This window comes from Hyperoodon ampullatus, assembly GCF_949752795.1.
Source record: "Hyperoodon ampullatus genome assembly, chromosome: 14".
Classification (NCBI taxonomy): Eukaryota; Metazoa; Chordata; class Mammalia; order Artiodactyla; family Ziphiidae; genus Hyperoodon; species Hyperoodon ampullatus.
In genome coordinates, this window is record NC_136927.1 from 59,846,231 (window position 1) to 59,869,835 (window position 23,605).

The following is a 23,605-nucleotide window of genomic DNA, read 5'->3' on the forward strand; positions in this document are numbered from 1 at the left end:
TAAGCAGAAGAAAAGAAATAATGAAAATTAGAACAAGACGTCAATGAAATTTAAAACAGGAAAGCAATGGAGAAAATATGAAACCAAAAGCTTTTTTTTTTTTTTTTTTAAAGAGCAGTAATATTGATAAACCTCTAGTCTGGAAAACCAAGGGAAAAAGTGAGAAAACACAAATTTCTAATATCAGAAATGAAAGAGTAGTCATCACTATTGTCACATGGACTTTAAAAGGGTAGTAAAGGAATATTATGAAAAACTTGATGCTTATAAATCTGACAGCTTGGATGAAATAAACAAATTCCTAGAAAGACACAATTTACCAAAACTCATACAAGAAAAAATAGGTAATTTGAATAAGCCTATATCTATTTAAGAAATTGAATCAACAATTAATCTTAAACAAACAAACAAAAAACCCAAGCCAAAAACCAACCAAACAAACCCAAAACCAGGCCCAGATGGTTTCACTAGTGAATTCCACCAAATGTTTAAAGAAGAAATATAATTTCTTTACAATCTCTTCCATAAAATTTCTATTAGGGAATACTTCCCAACTCATTTTATGAAGCTTGCATTACCCTAATACCCAAACTATACAAAAACATTACACAGAAGGAAAATTACAGATCAATACCCCTCATGAACATAGATGTGAACATCCTCAATAAAACATTAGGAAATTTGGGGTTCCCTGGTGGCCTAGTAGTTAGGATTCCAGGCTTTCACTGCCATGGCCAGGGTTCAATCCATGGTCAGGGTACTGAGATCCCACAAGCTGCATGGCATGTCAAAAGAAACAAAACAAAACAAAACAAAAATATATATATGAAGAATAACATACCATAACGAAGTGGGATTTATTCCAGGTATGCAAGACTGATTCAATATTAGAAAATCAATTAATATAATCCATCATACCAACATGATAATGACAAAATATAATATGATCATATCAATAGATTCAGAAAAAGCATTTGAAAAAATACAACACACATTCATAATAAAACCTCTCAGCAAACTAAAAGTAGATGGGAACTTCATCAACCTGATAAAGAATTTTTACAAAAAACCTACAGCTAATATCACAGTTAATGGTGAGAAACTATATGCTTTCCCCCTCAGATTGGGAACAAGATGCGGATGTTGCCTCTTACCTATTCAACATTTTACTGGAAGTCCCACCTAATGCAATAAAACAAGAAAAAGAAATAAAAGGTATACTGATTGGAAAGGAAGAAATAAAACTGTCTTTGTTTACAGATTATATTATTATCTATGTAGAAAATCTCAACAAATCCACAAAAAACCCTCCTAGAACTAAAAAGTGATTATAGCGAGGCTGCAGAATGCAAAGCTAATGTGCCAGGGAGGGTGTGTGGGGGGGCGCGAGTCAAGATGGCTGTGTGGGAAGACGTGGAGTTTGCGTCTCCCCACAACTAGGGTGCCTGCCGGACGCTGGTGGGGGACCTTGATGCCCAGGAAGATGGGAGAAACCCCCAAGCAACTGGCTCATTTGCTCTGAGGGAAGCCGGCCACCATATTGTGAGAATGCTCAAGCAGCCCTAGGGGGACGTCGATGTGGGGAGGAACTGAAGCCTCCTGTCATTGGCCAGCATCATCTTGCCAACAGCCATGTGACTGGAGCAGATACTCCAGCCGTAGCCAAGCCTTCAGATGAGGCTGAAGCCCCAGCCACCATCTCACCCACTCCCTCTTGAGAGATCAGGAGTCAGAACCACATCACTAACCATCCTCAGATTTCCGACCCACAGAAACTGTATGCGATGATAAATATTTATTGCTGCTTTAAAAAAAGAATTTAACGTGCCAAAGTCCTATATACCAGCAATGAGAAAATTGAAATTGAAATTAAAAACAAAACATCATTTACATTAGTACCAAAAAATGAAATACTTAGGTATAAATCTAACAAACTATGTAAGGTCTATATGAGGAAAACTACAAAACTCTGATGAAAGAAATCAAATATCTGAATAAATGGAGAGCTATTTTATGTTCATGAATAAGAAGCCTCAATATTACTGAGATGTCAGCTCTTCCCAATTTCATCAATAGATGCAACACAGTCCCAATCAAAATCTCAATGAGTCATTTTGTGAGTTTTGATAAATTTATTCTAAAGTTTATATGGAATAGCAAAAGATCCAGAATAGCCAACATAAGAGAAGAACAAGTTTGAAGGACTGACACTACCCAACTTCAAGACTTACTATAAAGCTACAGTAACAAGGCAGTGTGATATCAGTGAAAGAATAGACAAATAGATCAATGGACCAGAATAGAGAGCCCAGGAATAGACTCACACAAATATAGCCAACTGATCTTTGACAAAGGAGGAAAGGCAATTCACCAAATGGTACTGGAACAACTGAACATCACATCATATGTCAAGAAAAAAGAAATCTAGACACAGACCTTATACCTTTCACAAAAATAAACTCAAAACGAATCATAGATCTAAATGTAAAATGCAAAACTATAAAACTCCTAGTAGGTAACATAAGAGAAAATCTAAGTGATCTTGGGTTTTGAAAAGACTTTTTAGATAAAACACCTAAAGCATGATCTGTGAAAGAAAAATTTGATAAGTTGGACTTTATTAAAATTTAAAAGTTCTGCTCTGCAAAAGACACTGTTAAGAAGAAAATGAAAATACAAGCCATATGCTGGAAGAAAATATTTCTAAAACACATATTCAACAAAGAATTTGTACACAAATATACAAAGAACTATTAAAACTCAACAGTAAGAAAAACTCAATAAAAAAAGTGGACAAAATACCTGAACAGATACTTAACCAAAGAAAATATACAGATGGGAGATAAGCATATGAAAAAATGTTATCACATGTCATCAGGGAACTGCAAATTAAAACAAGAAGATACTACTACACAGCTACCAGAACGACTAAAATTCAGTAGACTAACAGCACTAATTGCTGGTGAGGATGTAGAACGGCCACAACTATCATTTATTTCTAATAGGAATACAAAATGGTACAGACACTTTGGAAGACAGTTTGGCAGTTTCTTAAAATGCTCAACGTAGGTTTACCCTATGATGCAGCAATTGTACTCCTAGTGTTTACCCAAATGAATTGAAAACTTAGGTCCACACAAAAAACCTAAAAATGTTTATATCAGCTTTATTTATATTTGCCAAAAATTGGAAGCAACCAAGAAGTCCTTCAATGGGTGACTGCATAAACAAACTGTGATACATACAGACAGTGGAATATTACTCAGTGTTAAAATGAAATGAGCTATCAAGCCATGAAAAAACGTGGCGGAACCGAGACCTCCCTGGTGGTCCAGTGGTTAAGACTCCACGCTTCCACTCCAGGGGGCGTGGGTTTGATCCCTGGTGGGGGATCTGTCCCACATGCCATGCAGTGCGACCAAAAAAAACAAAAAACAAAAAACATGGAGGAACCTTCAATTCATATTCCTAACTGAAAGAAGACAGTTTGAAAAGGCTACATACTGTATGATTGCAAACATATGACATTCTGGAAAAGGCAAAAATATGGCGACGATAAAAGATCAGTGGTTGCCAGGAGGACAGGGGAAAGGGGAGGGACATTTTTAAGGCACATTATTCTGTGTGATACTGTAATGGTGGATTTGTTAAAACCCATAGATTCTTTTATACTTCAATTTAAAAAAAAGGAAAAAACACATAGAATGTACAACACAAGGAGTGAACCCTAACGTAAACTGTAGACTTTAGTTAATAATAATGCATCAGGGGCTTCCCTGGTGGCAGCAGTGGTTGAGAGTCCACCTGCCAATGCAGGGGACACGGGTTTGTGCCCTGGTCTGGGAAGATCCCACATGCCGCGGAGCGGCTGGGCCCGTGAGCCATGGCCGCTGAGCCTGCGTGTCCGGAGCCTGTGCTCTGCAACGGGAGAGACCACAACAGTGAGAGGCCCGTGTACCGAAAAAATAAAAAATAAGAAATAAATAATAATAATGCATTAGTATTGGTTCCTCAATTGTAACAAATATAATACACTAATGCAAGATGTTAATAATAGGGAAAGCTGGGGTGAGAGGAGAAAAGAAGATTATATATGGAACTCTGTATATTCTGTGCAATTTTCCTGTAAATCTAAAATTATTCTAAAAGATAAAATCTATTAAAAAATGAAATCATTGATCAATGAGATGCTCCAAGGGACATCTCAAGGAGAAGTTTCTCTAAAGATTAAAGGAGCTCATTTGATTGGTTTATAAGATATCAATGTGTTTATATAAATTAAATATTCCAAAAAATCGTAGAAATTTGGTAAAAATGTGGCAAATGAACTAGTTTATTATGTCTGGTTTAATAAAAAGAAACATGCCTTCTTTGATTTTTCAGCATTAAATACAACACAAGATTATACTTTTATTCTACTTAGGTATCCTAAACTTATATAGGTTCATTGATTAAATATGCTAGCGATACTTCTACTTAAAGTTTAAGATTATGAAATACATAAATTTGTGCTTAATTAAATTGATTCATCATTCTGAACATTTGATTTCAATAGATTTATGTTTTATAGTATTCCAGCTGCAAGATTAATTTCCAAGATTTATAGGTATCTTGAAACTTTGGACTGATACTAAATTGAGTTAATGGTATTCATTGGATGCCTAGATCATTTCTAAGTAAGATGAAATTCTGAAACATTGATTACTAAGCAAGATTTTAAGTTTGTATCCTTTTGCTTCTTTTTAAAAAATTATGCTACCTAGAAGTAATACCTTTGTGTCTGTAAATGAACATGTACATTTCTGTTCCTTTGAAAAATTATGTGTGGGTTGTGTTTGTTTGCTGAAAGTTGTGTTATGTGTACTCATGAGTTCTGCTAGTCTAAAATGCTGATGTGTGACAGCTGACAAGTATCCATCTTCCCAGCTTATTCTGTATAGAAGTTCCTTCACTTAAGGGTTATAATTCAGTAAGACTCTACTATGATTAGTCTTGACAGAAAGGCACAACTTTGTATGCAAAGTAAAAAATGTGTTTTTGTTAAGGGAGAAGGAATAGGTTTGTCCTAAAATGAAATGACAGGCTGTTGCAAAGTGAATGGAGCATGGTGAAGGACAAAACCTGAATGGATATAGAAAATAGCAGAAGGTTCATGGAAAGGGAATTTTACTGGCCTTGGATTATAGATGAGTAAATCATGAGTCTGAGAAGCTATGAAACCTGTTAAAATCCTAACAAAGTCTGCTCAGTTTTGATGGGCTTGTTTCTGTTTATTTTCATAGTTTACTGTTAGTTGCCTTCATTTACGATATAAAGCACCCCCCATCCTTTATCTGCCTATATAGCAAAGATTCTGAGTCTTCCCACAATAATTTTTTGTGTTTTGTGTTGGCTTTGTTATGGCTTTGATTATTTAGGAAAACAAAGCTTCCTCACTTATGAAGTGCTAAGGTTCTTGGTATACTCTCTAAGTATATTTTTTAAAGTTTTTTTGTCACTTTCAAATGAGTAGCCAAATATTGTTTCTAAGGCATCCATGATCCTATCTTGTGTTCAAATCTGAAAGCTTTTTTTTTTTTTGGCTGTGTTGTATAGCTTGCCAGATCTCAGTTCCCCAACCAGGGATTGAACCCGGGCCACCGCAGTGAAAGCGCCAAGTCCTGACCACTGGATCACCAGGGAATTCCCATCAAATCTGAAAAATTTTGATTTCATTTTTGTTTCTAAGATTGACTCGTAAGTGTAAAATGAAGTAAAATCACTTTCAGAATATCTTTTGTATCTAAAACTTTCTTTGTGGTTTCCTAGAGGGCCCTGGGAAGTCACAAAGATTTGTTTTTCCATCTCAAAAAACAAAGGTGCCAGAAGCAATTAGGGTTATTTGATATGTTACTGTTGGAGTTTCATGGGAAGTGGTGTCAAATCAGAAGAGATGCTTAGCCTTTTCTAGGTTAAACTGGTATAGGTCAAATGTTAAATATTTCAGCAATTGTATGCTCTATGGGCTGCTCCTAGAGATTTTTCAATGCCTTTGCTGCCAGCATTGGTTTCTATTTATCAGAGTTCTGATGATGATTTTCTCATGTTAGGCAGCACTATAATTATCAGTCATAATTCAGTTATCATTTAAAATGTTTATTTGATAACAATCTTTTAAAATTTGAATCTAGCATTTTTAAGGCCAGTGCTGTTCAACTGGAGATGAACATCAAACTTACCTATGGAGTTTTATTAACATACGCATACTTAGGACCTACTCCAGATCTACCGAATCTCTTTACTTGATATAGTCTTGATATATTTTTCTTACATGCTTAGTATGTTTTGGTATATTATGTATATGTCTTTTTAAAATTGTTTTATACCCCAAGATATCTTTCTCTGTTTAACCATCTTTATAAATCTGATATAATGTTCATTGTCTATAAAGACATGCTTAATTATTATAGACATTCTGTTCAAAACTTTTAGATTGCCTTGTGTTTGTTTTGTGTGCTACAGAAACAACTAAATTTTCTTGTCAATTTCATTACCGTTATGAAATATTTCACTTTTGACAGTTATCAGTAATAAGTTAACCACAGCCATTTTAAGTCCCTGTTACCTACAGATACTATTTGTTTTACCCCAAAGCTTCCTTGAAACCTCAGCTGTAGGCCAGAGTTTTTGTCTTCATCAAAGGACTGTCTCAGAACACTGACTGGAAGGACCCTGTCAGGTACTGTTAACAACTAGCAAAGCAGTGAAATGCTTAAGCAGGTTGATTCTTGAATTCATGTCCTTCAACTAAAGAGACATAAACCATCCTCAAATTACTGGAAGATTGTCCCTACTGGTGACCTCAGGCTGAGGGTTCTTAGGAGCCACCCTGAAGCAGACTGCCTTTGGATGTATACAGCTGAGCCCAAGATCCACAGAACAAGACCACAGATTTTTACTTTATGATCTGTATTCCTCTGTTTTCTATTCTTTTACCTATCTTCTGTCCTCTCACTCACTTAAGGCTACTTTTAACTGTGTTACTTATAATCCCTGTTTCTAATATTGCTGTTTGCATCCTTAAGCACTCCTTGGAATGACTAATTCCCAGCTACGATTCACCCATGAACTGGCGAAAAGGAGCCCTGGGAGCCAACCAGCTTCCCTTGGTCCCAGTTCCTTGTAAGAAATCAGTTGGCCAAAACCAGGTCACTGGGTGGCCCTCAATGACAGGTATTGAATCTGGCACAGAAGCCTGCTAGCTACTACCCACAAATTGGACAGGAACTTATTACGTTGGTATACTAATACCGACTCTCAAGATTGCCTTTGACATTACCCAGGCTCCATTTTGGCCCATTGGTTTGTCCTCTAGGAAAAAGAGATCAGCAGATAGTTTCATTGAAAAAGGAGAAAAACTGGCCCTGATTCCAGAACTGAAACCCTAACTACTCTAGGGGAATTCTGGATTTCTTTCTTCTCTCCTCAGGACTCTTCATTTCATACTTTACAAGAGGCCCAGATAGTAGGGTGAACCTTATGATTGAGAGAAAAAAGCAGTAGGACTCAGGCAATGCCACTAAGGCCATAGAATATATCTCTTTAGAGGTTCAGAACAGAGCTGCTTTAGATATAATATTGACCTCTCAAGGGTAATATGAGTTGTTTCAGGGGAAGAATGTTGTACTCACATTCCTGCAGACCTCTCAGAGATCTTTAACATTACTAAAAAGATCCAGGTAGTAAATGAAGATATCCTAAAACTGGGTAATATGTCTAATGACCCCATATGTAGTTCTGTGGACACCTCAGATTGGGCATGAGATCTGTTTTCTTGTTCAGTCTGGGCACTCTTGGCTCCTGGCTGAAAAGTGGGCTATATAAACTCTGGTCATAATCCTCTTAGTATTTGTCTGCATTCCCGTGTTCAGATGTGTGATCTCCAGTTTTGAATTCTATTACACAGCTGCTGTGCGTCAAATGATCCAGCAAAGGGTCATCCATCAAAAAGAACTGGAGGACTTCCCTGGTGGCACAGTGGTTGAGAGTCTGCCTGCCAATGCAGGGGACACGGGTTCGTGCCCCGGTCCGGGAGGATCCCACATGCCGTGGAGCGGCTGGGCCCGTGAGCCATGGCTACTGAGCCTGCGCGTCCGGAGCCTGTGCTCCGCAACAGGAGAGACCACAACAGTGAGAGGCCTGCGTACTGCAAAAAAAAAAAAAAAAAAAGAAAGAACTGGAAAACCTGACACACAGGTTGAAAGGACCACCAGCAGAAACAACTTTTCAGCAGACAATTGACATGCAATTATGACACCTCAAACAGCAGTGAAGATCTGAATTGATACTCTCAGATATTGATGGTCAGTCCTTCAGCTCAGGATGAAGAATGACCACAAAGACAAACTGAGAACTGAAGCCATTTCCCCACATTCAGCCTGGACATGGAGAAGCCCAATTATACCTTAGTGTCTATATGAAGACGATGTTGTGCTATGCCTCTGTCTTCATTAGCATGACTTTATTTTTCCAGGAAACTCCTGACCAGCAAATGGCTTGATTGCTCATTACAGAATTTTCCCAAAGACCCATCAGCTCTGCAGTGGAAAGCATTACAGACTCTAATTTGCTCCCTAAGAATTTTTTCAATGCTTTGCTTCAAAATCCTGGCCTTGCTGTTTATTGTGGATTGTTATATTGTGATTCTTACCCAATCTTAATCAAGCCATCACTTTGAAAGTCCTATCCTAAATCAAACTTCCATTTCTTAATAAATTCTGACTTACCTTCCCCTCTCTGAGATATTGTCAAGACTTTGCTTGCTGTAAGCAATAAATCGGCTTTGTCTTATCAACAGGCTGTGTTGGTGATATTTAGGGAGCCAGCTCTTGACAATAACTTAGATAAAGGTTTTTTTTTTTTTTTTTTTAAAGAAGGAATGAAAGGTGGACTAAAGAAAAAAGATCTTGGAACTACAGAGGGAGAGTGATGAATTATGGTTGGGATGGTTGGAAATGCTTCACCAAGAACTGATGTTTCCTCTGAGTCTTAAAGGATGAACATGAGTTTGGCAAGAGAAGAAAGGGGTGGAGATAGAGAGGGGTAGTGGTGGTAGTGAGGTGGGGGGATTCTGGGCAAAGGAAATGGGGGCTTGAAGGGCTCCAGTGAAAATGCCAAGAGGTCTGGGGCATGGGTGACCAGGGCAGAGTTGAGTCTCAGGTATGGTTGGTGCTGGGGCAGGGAGCATGGAGAGAGGAAGTTGCCCAGAGAGCAGTGCATACCCTTGGGGAGCAGGGGGAAATCTGGAAGGAGAGAGTGTAATACTGGAGCATCGACCGGATGTGATCTGCATCAAAGGATAATGCTAGCAGCATTGAAGAGGCTATTGAGGGTGGGGACAGTGGTTCCCAGTCACTGTGGGGCAGACCCTATGAGTATGTTTGCTGTGGTTGCTTCACTTCTTGTGAAGGCAAGAAGAGGCATCAAGCAAGGGTCTGACTCCACCATTAACAATCTCCATGTCTTCGGGACTTGGTTTCCAATTGCTGCGATGACTGCAGGGTCTGATGAGACACCTGGTGTAAGTACACTGAAAAGTACTGAGTGCTAGTTACAGACTCAAAGACAGGTGATCGCATGTGTGGCAGGGTAGGTTTTCTTCACCCACTCCTACCCTAATGTCTTCTCCTTCTCACCTCCTATGGGAAGAGGGTTTTGGTAAGACAATGTAACAATAAATTATTTAAGTGTGATAATAACTCATCCAAGTTAGGAAGCTGTTCAGTATTAGCCATGAAAGGTGGGTTTGTCCTACAGATGCTCTTTCCCATAGTCTGAAAGGCTTTGGCCAGAAACAAATCTACTTCTCCAAAGACATGGGAGCAAGTGTGAAAAAGTGTGTGCCACCACAGCTGTGATCCCAGGGAAGAGCTCTAGAGCTGAGCTAGGCTCTCAGAGAGGGCAGAGGAACAGAGAGGGTGGGCAAGGGATTAAGGAGAAGGGTCTCATGGTCATCAAAGACCAGTTCCATATTGCTTGACAAGACTGAGTAAGAAAGTCAGTATCCTCTTCTGAACTGTGTATCCTCAGTCAGCTAAGAAACAGTTTTCTCTTTGGTAATGAACAGTACCAGGAATTCTTCCAAGCACCGTAGATGTAACTTGGTGGTTCACATATTTTTTCCAAGCTGTAATCCCTGTTGTAATCTCATTTCCCAACTGAATGAAATTCATGTGGAATGTGGAAAGCAAGCCAGAATTTGCCTTTCAATCTTCCCCAACCTCTTTTACACAGAAAGCAATCTGCTTTTTTAGTTTTTCTTTCATAGTCAGTTTTCAGTAGACTCCACATAATACATAATTTAGGAGCTAGGAAGGCAGCTGTCACATTAGGAAGACTTCCAAGCCCCGAATACACTCGTTTACACTTAACAGGCTTCCTCACGTTTATGCACCTGACTCAAGTCAGAAAATTCAGAGCGAAAAATAGGCTGAAAGGAAAATAGAGAAGCTGGAAGACCCAGTGGGTCTGGCTCACCCTCCAACTCTTAACAGTTAAGTATGTTCACCAAATGATACAAGAGGAGGGAGAATTCTGATCCTCCTTTTCAACTAATGGAATAAAAAATTGTAATTATTTTGAGAAACAAACTTTGTATTCTCAGACATTTTTTTCTTTCTTGTAGAACATAAGCTGAAGGTATAGGATTTAGGTCCCTCAGAGGAGACTCCACAGGAGATTTAAAATGGAAATCTTTATGTAATTGTGTTCCAGTTCATTTAACAGATTCCCATTATTGAACTTTACTGCATCCCTTGACCATTTGGGCCCCTGAAGTTAAAATTTTGACTCACTTCCTCTTTTCTATGCAGAAGGGAAGATGGCAGGGGGGGGAGGGGTGTGTATGTGGCATATTTCAGTAGAAAAAGGTTTGTGTTTTAGGCAAAATAACTTTCCATTTCAGTCCTGCTCAAGGACCATTTGCCCACAGGTGGCCCCCACAAGGCCCACCCCTTCAGGGGTGGTGGAGGGGGAGTCAGGATGGGTGCAGATGGGACAGCAACTGGAAGACAGCAGGGAAATGGAATGTGGAGGACCAGACCCGAGCATCCTACACTCAGTGTCACCAAGGGAGCTGACCCTCCTCGAGGACAGGTCCTCGTCCAGCCCCACTGAGCACCGTGCACTTTCTCACACTCACTCCCAAGATTCTGGAGAGATGTGAGGACTGGATGCAGAGGCAGGTCGGGTGGGGAGGAGGGACAGTGGCCATGGGGCAGCTCTGGGGATAGGAAGGAGTGCTGTGATGCCAGTGGTGCCTCCATGGCTCCTCCCGCCTGCCCAGGAGCCCTGGCTCCCCTGCACATCTTGCTCTTGGGTGCCCCCCCACCCCCCGCATCACGGGGCTGCTTCACCAAGGGCTCAGGACCCTGGCAGTGGGGGAGCAGTAGGTGCAAGAGGAAGGGCCGGGCAGAGGAGGCAGATGGGGTGGATCCTGGGACCAGCTCCTCCACGTACCGTGTGCCAGCATGGGGCCAGGACAAGTCCCTCTCAGAATGAGGTAAGAGGATCTCTCCCAGCACCCCCACCCCCACCAAGAAGTCCATCACCTCCTGAGATTCTGCTTCCTCACCTATAAGCAGGGCCCTGCCTGGGATGCGAGGAGGAGAGAAGGGCACCACAACCACATGTCTCCTGACCTGAAGTGCAGGATGCCCGACCCGTTCATGTGGCTCCTGCCCTCCTGGCAGTGGACGGTCTTCCCCCATTACTTCCGCTGGCTCTTCAGCTCCTTGTGGAGCAGTTCGCCCCCTCCAGGTGAAGCCTTCACTGGCTCACAGAGGAGCTGCGTCTGCATTCCCGATGGGAAGGCGACCCACCACTGCTGATATTTTGTGGAGGGTAAGGGTGTGCCCTCTGCAGTCAGGCGGCCTGCGTGTGAGCTCTGGCTCCCCCTCCTAGCAGCTGCCTGGGACGGAGGCCCGGCCTCCCAGGCTGGTGAGTGTTCACTGCTCCCTGAGGCTCAGCTCAGCGTCACTAACTCTGGGCCTCTCCCTTGACTCCTGTGGCTGAGGGCAGGCCCTCTCTGAGCAGCACTCAGCCTCCTCCCCCGTTAAACTACCTGCATTGGGAGGGCTCCTTACGGTGAAAGGGAGGGAGGGAGGGAAGCAGGAGACTGGAAGAGAAGGCTGGTGGCTGGCTGGGCCTTGGGGCTCCCTGGTCCTTGGGGCTCCCCAGGACACCTCACCCCATCTCACCTGTACCGGGAGAGCTGCTCCTTGCCCGCCCCCTCACGCCACCTCCTCCTGTAAGAGATGCAACAGGGATGACCCACTGACCTCTGGAAAGTCCCCTTCCCTGCACTGCCCCATCTCACTGTGGGGACCCTCAGAGGGTTTACGGCACCTCAAAGGGAACCAGGCTCCAGCTACTTAACTCAACAAGCTCCAGAGTTCCCAGTCCTGACATTTCTTTGACACCCTGGAAAGTCATGAGGTCAGAACATCTCCACAACCCCAGACAGACAGAGAAATCTGTGGAAGGGATTGCTAAGGAAAGGTGACTCTAACCAAGACAGGGGCGGCTGAAAGAGCCCCGCGGGCTCTGATGGCTTCTGTCGCTCAGTGTTAACGCAGGCACAGGACAGGTCGTTTTTAATCCCCCCAACAGCCCTGCAACGGGGCCATGGCTGCCTTCATTTCATAGATGAGGCAGGGAGATCTTGGATAACCAGACTGAGGTTGCTCAGCCAGCAGTAGCAGGCCCTGCACTCAAACCTGAGTCCCTGTGCCTCGAAGGCGCTGTCTGCTTCCCCATCCCCTGCTGCCCAGGAAACCTGGGTGTGGGCAGAGATGAGGACAAACTCACCTTCCTCCCCAAGGCCCCTTAGCTGGCAGCTCATGTTCTGCAGGGCTCGCTTGGCCCCCAGGCTGGCTCACAAGGCTCGCTCATCCACGCACACCTTCGGCCCAGGGTGTTTTGAGGCCCTCATGATGTCCGGCCTCCTTTCCTGGCAGGCAGTGCTCCTTGGCTTGTTTGAGATTGAATGTGGAGGCGGGTGAAGTTTGGGAGAGAGGCAGGGCAGGAGGCGGTGAGTTCCCAGCCCTTCAATCCAGCTGCACACTCCTCCGCTCAGGTTTCCCGGCAAAGAGGCGGTGTGGCCTCGTGTTTCAGGCATCACTTACACACGGAGGGGCCCTGGAGGGGCCAGAAGCTGCTGGCTCACGTCCCGGCAATGATGCCACTTGCACTCCAGCCAGGGGAGGTGTGAGGATCATCCCAGGGTTCTTTCCTTCTATCTTGAGTCACTGGTTGGGACAGGCACCAGGGAAATTCTAGGATGTTTGTGAAAGTTATCATCAGGGTTTCTATTTAAAATGCAGATTCCCAGGGCTACCACTGGGATTCACATGAGTCCTGGTCTGAATCCTGATGCAGGAGTCCTGAGCCCACTTTGATGAACTGTTCCTGCTCCCACTATACCTGCTCACTTGCCAGCTCTTCCCACTGCTGCCTGGCTTCAAAAAAGGCAGATTTGGCTGCATTGAAAACCATGACCAGATTTTCAGAGGAACCCTCTGAAAGGTAATCACAGCCCTCAGCGTCCCCTGTTCTTAACCTGGGTTCCCTGGCACTCTGAGTGTCATGGATGGAATTTTGTGGGTCTGTGAACAGGAATGGGGGAAAACATTATGTCTTCATGTTTTCTAGCCTTTAACTGAAATTTAGCATTTCCCTCAAAAAATGTGTGATTTTGTCCCCAGTAGGAGTCACAGACATTTTCTTTTCTTTTTTTAATTGAAATATAGTTGATGTACAATATTATATGTTACAGGTGCACAATACACTGATTCACAGTTTTAAAGGTTATGCTCCACTTATAGTTATTGTAAAATATTGGCTATATTCCCTGTGTTGTACAATATTTCCTTGTAGCTCATTTTATATACAATAGTTTGTACTGCTTAATCCCCTACCCTTATATTGCCCCTCCCCACTTCCCTCTCCACACTGGTAACCATTAATTTGTTCTCTATATCTGTGAGTCTGTTTCTTTTTCTGTTATATTCACATTTGTTGTGTTTTTTAGATTCCACATATAAGTGATATCATATATCTGACTTATATATATTTCTGTTCGACTTATTTCACTTAGCATCCCTCCAAGTCCATCCATGTTGCTGCAAATTGCAAAATTTCATTTGTTTTATGGCTGAGTAGTATTCCGTTGTATATATATATACCACATCTTCTTTATCCATTCATCTGTTGTTGGACATTTAGGTTACTTTCATATCTTGGCAGTTGTAAATAATGCTGTGATGGACATTGGGGTGCATGTATCTTTTTGAATTCGTGTTTTTGTTTCTTTAAGATAAATACTCAGGAGTGGAATTGCTGGGTCATATGGTAGTTTTATTTTTAGTTTTTTGAGAAACCTCCATACTGTTTTCCACAGTGGCTGCACCAATTAACATTCTCACCAACAGTGTATGAGGGTTTCCTTTTTTCCACGTGCTTGCCAACATTTGTTGTTTGTATTCTTTTGATGATACCCATTTTGACAGGTGTGAAGTGATGTCTCATGGTGATTTGATTTGCATTTCCCTGAGGATTAGCGATGCTGAGCATCTTTTCATGTGCCTGTTGGCCATCTGCATGTCCTCTTTGGAAACATGTCTGTTCAGTCTTCTGTCCATTTTTTAATCGAGTTATTTATTTTGTTGTTGTTGTTGAGTTGTATGAGCAGTTTATATATTTTGGATATTAACCCCTTATCAGTCATATCATTTGGAAATATTTTCTTCCATCTGTAGCTTGTCCTTTCATTTTGTTGATGGTTTCCTTTGCTGTGCAAGAGGTTTTAAGTTTAATTAGGTCCCATTTGTTGAGTTGGGTTTTTTTTCTTATTTCCTCTGCTTTAAGAGACAGATCTAAAAAAATATTGCTATGATTTATGTCAGAGTGTTCTGCCTATGTTTTCCACTAGGAGTTTTATGGTTTCTGGTCTTTTATTTAGGTCTTTAGTCCATTTTGAGTTTATTTTTGCATGTGGTGTTAGAGAAAGTTCTAATTTCATTCTTTTACATGTAGCTGTCCAGTTTTCCCAGCACCACTTTGAGAAATAAAATATTGCCTGCCATATCGATAAACAAAGGATGTCACAGTCATCAGTGATTGTAGCCCTCCAATGCTGAGCTCGTGAGTCCTGAGGGAAATCAGGAAAGAAACAAAGAATACCTGCCCTCTAGCAGCCATCAGACTGCAGCCACTCCCAACAGTGAGCCTGAGGGAACTCTGGATGAGAAAACACAGGATACTGGCCCCAGATAGCTGAGGTGCATATCAAAGGAATGATTTCAGTGAGCCCAGGCTCTTGCATCTTCCCCTACATAGAAAAGCACTAAATTCCTTAACTTGAGATATTTGGTTTTCTTTAATTAACAATAATCTTTTAATGCTCAGACTACCTGACCTTTGTTGCAAAACTCCTATATATTCTGCCCCCGCCTCCTCAGAGCAGTTTTCTCAGGGTTACTTGAGATGCTTTCTCCGGGCTTGAAGTCCTCAGTATGTCTGCTGCATAAAACATAACTTTTAGTCTACGGCCATACCACCCTGAATGCATCCGATCTCGTCTGATCTTGGAAGCTAAGCAGGGTTGGGCCTGGTTAGTACTTGGATGGGAAACAGGGCAGAGAGCCAGGTTTTGTCTCCTGAGGACACTTTAAGATAACAGTCATGGCAGGAACAGAACCCTGTTTGAGTAAAGGATCAAGAGGTCACAAATTTCCCATCCTTGGGGCAAGGGAGACACTGCACATGTGCAGGAAGACTCCTCAGGGGTTAAAAAGGAGGGGACACCACCCCAGAATAGATGATACCAAGGCCCTCCCATAGGCCTCTAGGCTGTAATCCATCTTGGAAAAAAGTTGTGCACGCATGTTGGGGAGGGTCCTAGGGCAGGGCAGGTGTGGAAACAGAAAGCAGATAATTGGCCAAAGGTAAACAAAGACCCAGAAGAACTGCCCTGTATAAATGACTTAACCGCCTCTTTACTGCGCTCCTCCTCATTAGGGAGGATGCCCACACCCTTTCTCTGCAGGTGTGCATCTCTGCCTTGCTTCTGTCTTAACTAAACAGTTTCTCCGTGTGCTCTCCCACTTGCGCTGTGTCTCTAATAATAAACTTTATACCTGTTTTTACAGTTTTTGCCTCCTTGAGAAATGCATTTTTCAGTGGGGGCAAGGGCCAGGGGAATTTTGCTTCAGCCTCCAGCCCTTGGTGGACCAGTGGCTAGGATTCCTGGTTTTCACCCAGGCTGCCCAGGTCCAATTCCTGGGCAGGGGACTAAGATCTCACTTCAAGCCACCGCTCATTGCTGTCTCTCCAAGATCACTTACACATGTTATTTATCCTTCCTGAGCCTCTGTTTCCTCATCTGGAAAATGGGGATAAGAAGACCACTTCTGGGACTTGTGAGGGATAAATGGATGAAGGCAGGTAAAGGAGCCTGCACAGGCCAGAGAACTCCAGTAGATGGAGAGCGCGTCCCACTGCCCACACATGGGAGATGCCTGCTTCCTGCTCTGGGCCCTACTGGGCCTTGTTTACCTCCCTTCACTCCATGTTCTCTATCCATGCCTCTCTGTGCCCTTGGCAGCTGTGCAAAGAGGGCTTATCTCTTCCTTGTTATAGGAAGATCCCAAGGCCAGTGCCAGGTTAGCCAAGAAACTCTGCTCACCTGTCAGCAGGGAAGCACCTGGACTCAACCCAAGCCAGAGTCCAAGAACAGCTCTTCCAAAAATCTGCAGCCGAGCCCAGTCAGAGTGGCGTCTCCACTTTGAAGTGATGTTTCTTAGGCTGTGGGTAGCATTCTTCCCAAGCAGGGGAGAACCCTGTTAGAGCAGGTGGAGCCACACCAGGGAGTCTCGGGGTCCCTGCAGTCCACCTCCTGCTGCTTCTGCTGCATGGGCTTCATGTCCCACCATATTGATTTCTCCTTGTCTTCCTCCTGCTAGAGGACAGTGGAGTTCTTGCAGGCATGAGTCCAATACCTGCAGGGATGGGGAGCTCAATCCCTCTTTAAGCTGCTCTTTTCACTCACACTCACACTGGCTTTGGGGAGAGTTCATTCTGGTGCCTATTTCTGAAAGCTTCACAGATACAGAAAGCTCACCATCGGAGGCACCCAGAGTGCTCCTTCCCAGGTGGTCAGCCACACCCACAAGTTTGGGTCATTTGCATCCATCCTAACCAGTCCCTGAAGCTGAATCCAGCCTCTGTACCCTGAAGCTGAATCCAGCCTCTGTACCCTGATGCTAAATTAAATCTCGGAGACAGAATTTTGGGTGAAGTAGAAAAGAATAGCTTTATTGCTTTGCCAGGCAAAGGGGGCCACAGCAGGCTAATGCCCTCAAAACTACATGTCCCCACTTGGAGAGGGTAGTGAGAAATTTTATAGTAATGTTTCAAAGAGGGCGTGATCAGCTCATGGACATTATTCTGATTGGCTGGTGGTGCTGTAAGTGAGAGTCAGCATCATCAACCTTCTGGTTCCAACCCGTCTGGGGTCTACGTGGATGTGGGCAGCACACCTTTGTTAACCGTTAACACCTCTCACCTGGTGGGGGTGTCAGTATCTGGGAAACAGCTCACAGATATTGTGTGTCTCCCCTGATGGGGCACCAGGACCCTGTCCCAAGGCTGCACTGTTGTTTCTCTTGACTGTTTGTTCCTCCCTGGTCTCGCATCCCCTCCCTTCCCTAATTAACAACTGCTTGAATCTGCTCGTTGGAACTCAGGGAAGGTCATGGAGGCTGAATGAAGCCTCTTTCCTGTAACCAAAGAAGTGGGGGACACAGAAGGGCTTTGTGCCCAGGAGCCCCACAGGCCCTGCTCGGTGTCACCCCCAACCCACTTGCCACAACTCTTTGATTGCACTGGCCACACTTGGCGACTTGAATCTCTTTCCCTCCCCTGTGTTCCCGCAAGTGTGAGGCAGTCCTTGACCCTCCACAATGCTAGAAAAAAGGAGGTACCCCGTCTTGTTTGTGGGGAGGGATCAGGGGACCCCCCAGGAAGCAGCGTGCTGAATTGAGTTTTAAACGTGAGGAAGGTATCTTGGGCTGAGGTAACAGCAAGGACAGGGCAAGAAGTCTGCCACGTGTCCTTTGGTGGTGTTGCTGGGTAAGTGTGAGGTGAGGCCGGGAGGAGAGTGAGGCTGATGGGCAGGCTGGGCAGACTGTGGAGGAGACTGGCAATCATATTTCAAGGATACAGCACCCTGAAGGGCTTTGATCAAGGGCACAAGGCTCTCAAACAGAGGGTTAGAAGCAGGTGAGTCATATAACCTCTGATGCCGAGTCACTTAATTCTAAAAGTTTTGCTGGGCTTCCCTGGTGGCGCAGTGGTTGAGAGTCCGCCTGCCGATGCAGGGGACGCAAGTTCGTGCCCCGGTCTGAGAAGATCCCACATGCCACGGAGCAGCTGGGCCCGTGAGCCATGGCCACTGAGCCTGCGTGTCCGGAGCCTGTGCTCTGCAACGGGAGAGACCACAACAGTGAGAGGCCCGCGTACCACAAATAAATAAATAAATAAAAGTTTTGCCATCCTTGAGGAAAATAAAAAAGGAAATCCAGCCGTTGGATATGCAGTGTCTGAAAACAATATCCAACTTCAGCCACCAGCAGGAGAGAATAGGCATCCTGCCTGGTGGCCTCTGGTAGTTGCAGGGCAGGTGGGGCAGCCATGGCTGTGGAAGATCTTTCCAGGTGTCTGGCTTGGGTATTATAGTGACACTGGTGTCCACATTCTTTATACTCCTTTCCTGTGGAGATTCCGAGTCCACGTGGGATGGTCAGCATTTTGCCAGATGTCTGATTCTGGCTTATATTCTCCTTGCATCTTTGCCACTTCTCCAGGACGGTGGGTACACGAGGACTCAGGCACACAACTCCACTGGCCTAGGTGGCAGGTTTCTTCAGAGGATGAGGAGGTGGTGTACCTGATACCATCCCAAGAAGCCCTGTAAGAAGACAAGCTCTGCTCCTTACCTGGGGAGACGCAGCAAGGCAGAGGTCAACACTCCATCCATGGGAAGGAACTGCACCCCGAATCGTCACATGGGGGCTGGTGTCTGAGGAGATCCTTCGAGCCTCGGGAAGGATTCCTTCTCTCTTTTGCCCTTGAGTTTCGCCTCAAGAGTTGCCTTTTCTTTGTGGTGATTTCACCATGACTATAAGGTGAAATCTCTTGATTTCACATATTTGCAAGTTTTAAGAAAAACAACCTACTTTGAGGACAGTGAGACCAAATCAGGGGGTGCAAAAACACATCTTTTAACTTTTCATAAAATATTCTTTTTCTTTTTTTTCATTCTGCTCAGCACAGGATCTAGCTAATTAATACCTGAGTTACATTTATCAGACATTCAACTCAACATAAACATTGCTCTGAAGAGTAATAATATTGGAGTGGTATTTTATCACGATGGTGAATATTTCTATTGCTAAGGTTAAGGGTGGTAAGCTCTGTAGTAATTCTCTTTCATGGGTGTGGCTCAATCTGAGAAAATAAAATCCTAAAATCCAACACAACAACAACAACAAAATGATGTGCGATTTCAACAAAAGTCACAGGCATCCAAATCTGATGGTCCTTTTGTCTCAAAACCCCTCATTAATGGGGAAACTTCTTGGATCACCTTGTTAATTTAGCTCCCCAATTAAAAAAACATACCTCTATATAATTAGCTATGGATATCTGCTTACAAACATCCAGTGTCCCTCACAGGATGTTGTAAACCAGCACAATGGAGAGGATCCAGTGACAGGAGGGAACGCCCTCCCTGGATAAGGTGAGCTGGCCGGTGGCCGGGTGCTTACCTTCCAGCTACTAAGGTGCACCAAAGAGCTCCCTGAGGGAAGTTTGTGGTGCAGGGCAGCAGCGGGACCATAGAGATCTGGACGGCAGCCATGTTTCCCTGCAAGCTCGGGGGCATGTATTAAGAACAGGCTGATTCTAAGGCGCCTTTGGGCAGGCTCTTGGTTCCTCAACTTTCCTAGATCAGCACTGAGGGTAGCGCAGAGCCCTGAAAGTGTTCGCAAAGATCTGCTGTGTTGTGTCTGCCATTCTGGGCTCTTTGTCAGGAAGGGAGACCCACACCCAGGTATTTGGGACCTCAGGGAGCGCTACTCCTAGGAAGAGGATGATTCTGGCCAGATAGAAGCCGAGCAGATCAAGAGACCTGGCTGGGCATGACCCATGGCCCACAAAGAATACTGCAGCCAGGCGGTGTACGGGGCCATGGGCTTTATGTGCCTGCTTCTTTCCCCTCCACCCCAGGAATCAGTCAGGCAGAGCTGGGAGCCAGGACTCCGAGGCCCTGTTACTTCTGCCCGTAGGGGATAAGGATAATTAATAACTGGAATGCTCCTCACAAGCAAGCCATTTACAGATGTCACCTGAATCAGACAGGTGACAAATCCCTCTTCAGTCCCCATTATATATATATAGGACATAAACAGGATACTCCATTTCTTCATCTGTTTGGTGGAGGTAATTCTGCTACGAGTCCTACAAGGGTGCTTTGGTGATAGAGGGAGTAATGTGGCTGTAACAGGAACACCCCGAAGCCCTGAAGAGTTCCGAGGGGTCCCCTCACTCACAGCCCCACTTTTAGCAGAGCACAGACCGGGGGCCCTTTCCTCTGCTCCTTGATGCACCTGCTGCAGTGCTCTTTACCACAGCGACAGAGAGGTCAAATGTGCTCCACTGCTGCCCACCTCTGGCCTGTGCTGTGCTCCCTCTGGGCCATGCGGCTCTGGGAGCGGGGTGGCTTCTCCTGCATCCCCCAGAGCAGCACTAAACCCAGGACATGGTGTGCAATCGCCTGTCATCAGCAGCTTGCGGATAACCAGGTGTGGTTGTAGCAGAGCCCTGGGCAGAAAATCCCAAACAGGGACAACTTAACAGCTTGAAGTTCCTTGGCTGCTTGTGCCCTGCCTCCCTCCCCCAAGTTTTTGAATGCCGCCTGCCATGTTGTTTCTAGAGTTCAGTCCTCCTGGCACGATGCCTCTCATCTGATAAACTAGACTGTCAAGTTGATCATGCACAGAATGGGGTGGAGAAAAAGACCTTTACTTTTTTTTTTTTGCGGTACGCGGGCCTCTCACTGTTGTGGTCTCTCCCGTTGCAGAGCACAGGCTCCGGACACGCAGGCTCAGCGGCCATGGCTCACGGGCCCAGCTGCTCCGCAGCATGTCGGATCTTCCCGGACCATGGCTCTCTGCCCTTTGTGTCTTGTCACTTTAGCAAAGTTATATTGTAAGTAACCTTAAACCAGGCACCGCATGTTCTACTCACCTCTGGCCCAAGCACACCTTTCAAATCTTTTGATCACAAAACGCCTTGCCTAAACTGTTGGTTCTTTCCATAGATCAAAGAAGTAGAAATGAAGAATAAGTAATTAACAGATGACCAGATCTCTTCCCTAGCTTCCCCTTCAGCAATCTTGCAAACAAACTGTTTGAACAAGATATCATCTAAAGAAAGATCATGAGGAGTTGACAAGTCTGCATGTAGTGGGAGATGGTGACAGTTTGATCCCCTATCTCAATGATTAACTGAGATTATTTCCCCTTTTCCCTTTGAAAACTTTCACGACTAAGCAGAATCTTTGGAGGTGGTTTTGGGACGAGTCCACCTTCTCCCCACATTGCCAGCTTTCTGATTAGAAGCAATGTTTTCTGTTTCTACAAACACTTGCCTCTAGGGTATTGATTTTCGAGAGGTAAGCCCTGGCCCTGAGTTTAGTAATAATGTCTGGAAGGTGAAGAGAAATGAGAGGGTGGAAGAAGAGATGGTGTTGGAGAAAATTAAGAATAAAATTGCCTGCCAACCCAGATAGTTCTCTCCGCAAATGTAGAAAAGAAAGAAAACAGTTTGATTATTGAATAAGTGTTAAACCAGACTGTGAAATGCATCATAGGTAATCTTCTGAGATTGCAAAGCGAGAAATCCCAATTTTTATATAGTTGAGTGGATACAACCCATTACAAACATGTTCTCATGGTTAATGGTAATTTGTCCTCTTATAAGAGGATTTGACAACTTTGTTTACTGTACATGTTTTTCACAGTTCATACTAAATTCACCTGGTAATTGGGGGTAGCCACCTGTGCCGATGAAGTAGGAGATAGATGGATCCCTGGGTTGAGCAGCTGGAATTTTTAAGTGGAGTAACTTGGAGCTTTGTTTTCCCTAGACACTCCAAGGACAAAGTTAGTGGCAGGAGCTGAGTTCTGCTAGAGTAAAGAGATAAGACAACCACTCTGAGGTCAAGGAAACCTCACCAACTGTACATGTGCAGGAAGGCTTCTTGGGGGGTCAAAAATGGAGGGGGTGTCATCCCATAATAGGTGTTGTCAGACCTCCCACTAGCCTTTGTGCTGGAATCCATCTTGGCAAAAGGAGGCACACACATATTTAGGGAAGGTCCTAGGGCAGGTAAGATGTGGGAAAAGAAGCAAGATAATTGGCCAGAGGAAAACAAAGACCCAGAAGAACTGCCCTGTATAAATGATTTAACCACCTCTTTACTGTACTCCTCCTCATTAGGGAGGATGCCTACACCCTTTCTCTTCGGGTGTGTATTTCTGCCTTGCTTCTGTCTTAAATAAACAAACTGTTTGCTGTGAGCTCTCCCATGTGTTGTGCTTCTTTTTTTTTTTTTTTAATAAATTTATTTATTTACTTTTGGCTGTGTTGGGTCTTCGTTGCTTCGTGCGGGCTTTCTCTAGTTGTGGTGAGCGGGGGCTACTCTTTGTTGCGGTGCGTGGGCTCTAGGTGCATGAACTTCAGTAGTTGTGGCACGTGGGCTCAGTAGTTGTGGCTCGAGGGCTCTAGCATGCAGGCTCAGTAGTGTGGTGCACAGGATTAGTTGCTCCCCGGCATCTGGGATCTTCCCAGACCAGGGCTCGAACCCATGTCCCCTGCATTGGCAGGCGGATTCTTAACCACTGTGCCACCAGGGAAGTCCTGTGCTGTGCTTCTAATATTAAACTTTGTACCTGTTTTTACAGTTTTTGCCTCCTTGAAACATTCTTGTTACAATGGGTCAAGAGCCAGGGCAACTTTGCTTCTAGCCTCTAGCCCCTGGTGGACTAGCAGCTAGGACTCCAGGTTTTCATCCAGGCTACTCAGGTTCAATTCCTGGGCAGGGAAATAAGATCCTGCTTCAAAACATTGCTCACTGCTGTCCCTCTGAGAACACTAATTACTCTTATTTTAAAGAAAAAAAAAACAACTTCTAACTCTATGACAAGGAGGTAGTTATACTTCTGAGCTAGGCATTGAAGCTAAATTCCCACATGATGGGAAGATAGGGCAATATCTTCCTTAATGGTTTATTTCAGAGATGGCTGCCAGGCCTTTAAGAAAAACAACATACTTCTTAGCCTTTAAAAAGATTTACATACGTATCAAAGGGGCACATGATTTACAAATAGGTTTCTCAAGGAAATGGTAACAGTGAAAGCTAATTTTCAGTTACCATTACAATTTAAACGCTCTTCCTATGAATTGAACTTGGTCTGCTTTGCCGAATCCCAATTGGCGTGTTGCC

General features: G+C 44.1%; 1 protein-coding gene across 1 annotated transcript in view; it reads right to left on the reverse strand.

Annotated features, from left to right (window-relative positions):
* TMC2 (transmembrane channel like 2) overlaps positions 1-12,880 on the reverse strand; it is a gene marked incomplete at both ends in the record, with an annotated part of 90,400 nt that extends 77,520 nt beyond the window's left edge. Inside the window, 2 exons of the mRNA XM_079719073.1 lie at positions 12,237-12,284; positions 12,847-12,880. Of these exons, the coding sequence (XP_079575199.1) occupies positions 12,237-12,284; positions 12,847-12,880 (82 nt within the window). The remainder of the gene's footprint in view (positions 1-12,236; positions 12,285-12,846) is intronic.
* Between the last annotated feature and the right edge of the window lie 10,725 nt (positions 12,881-23,605).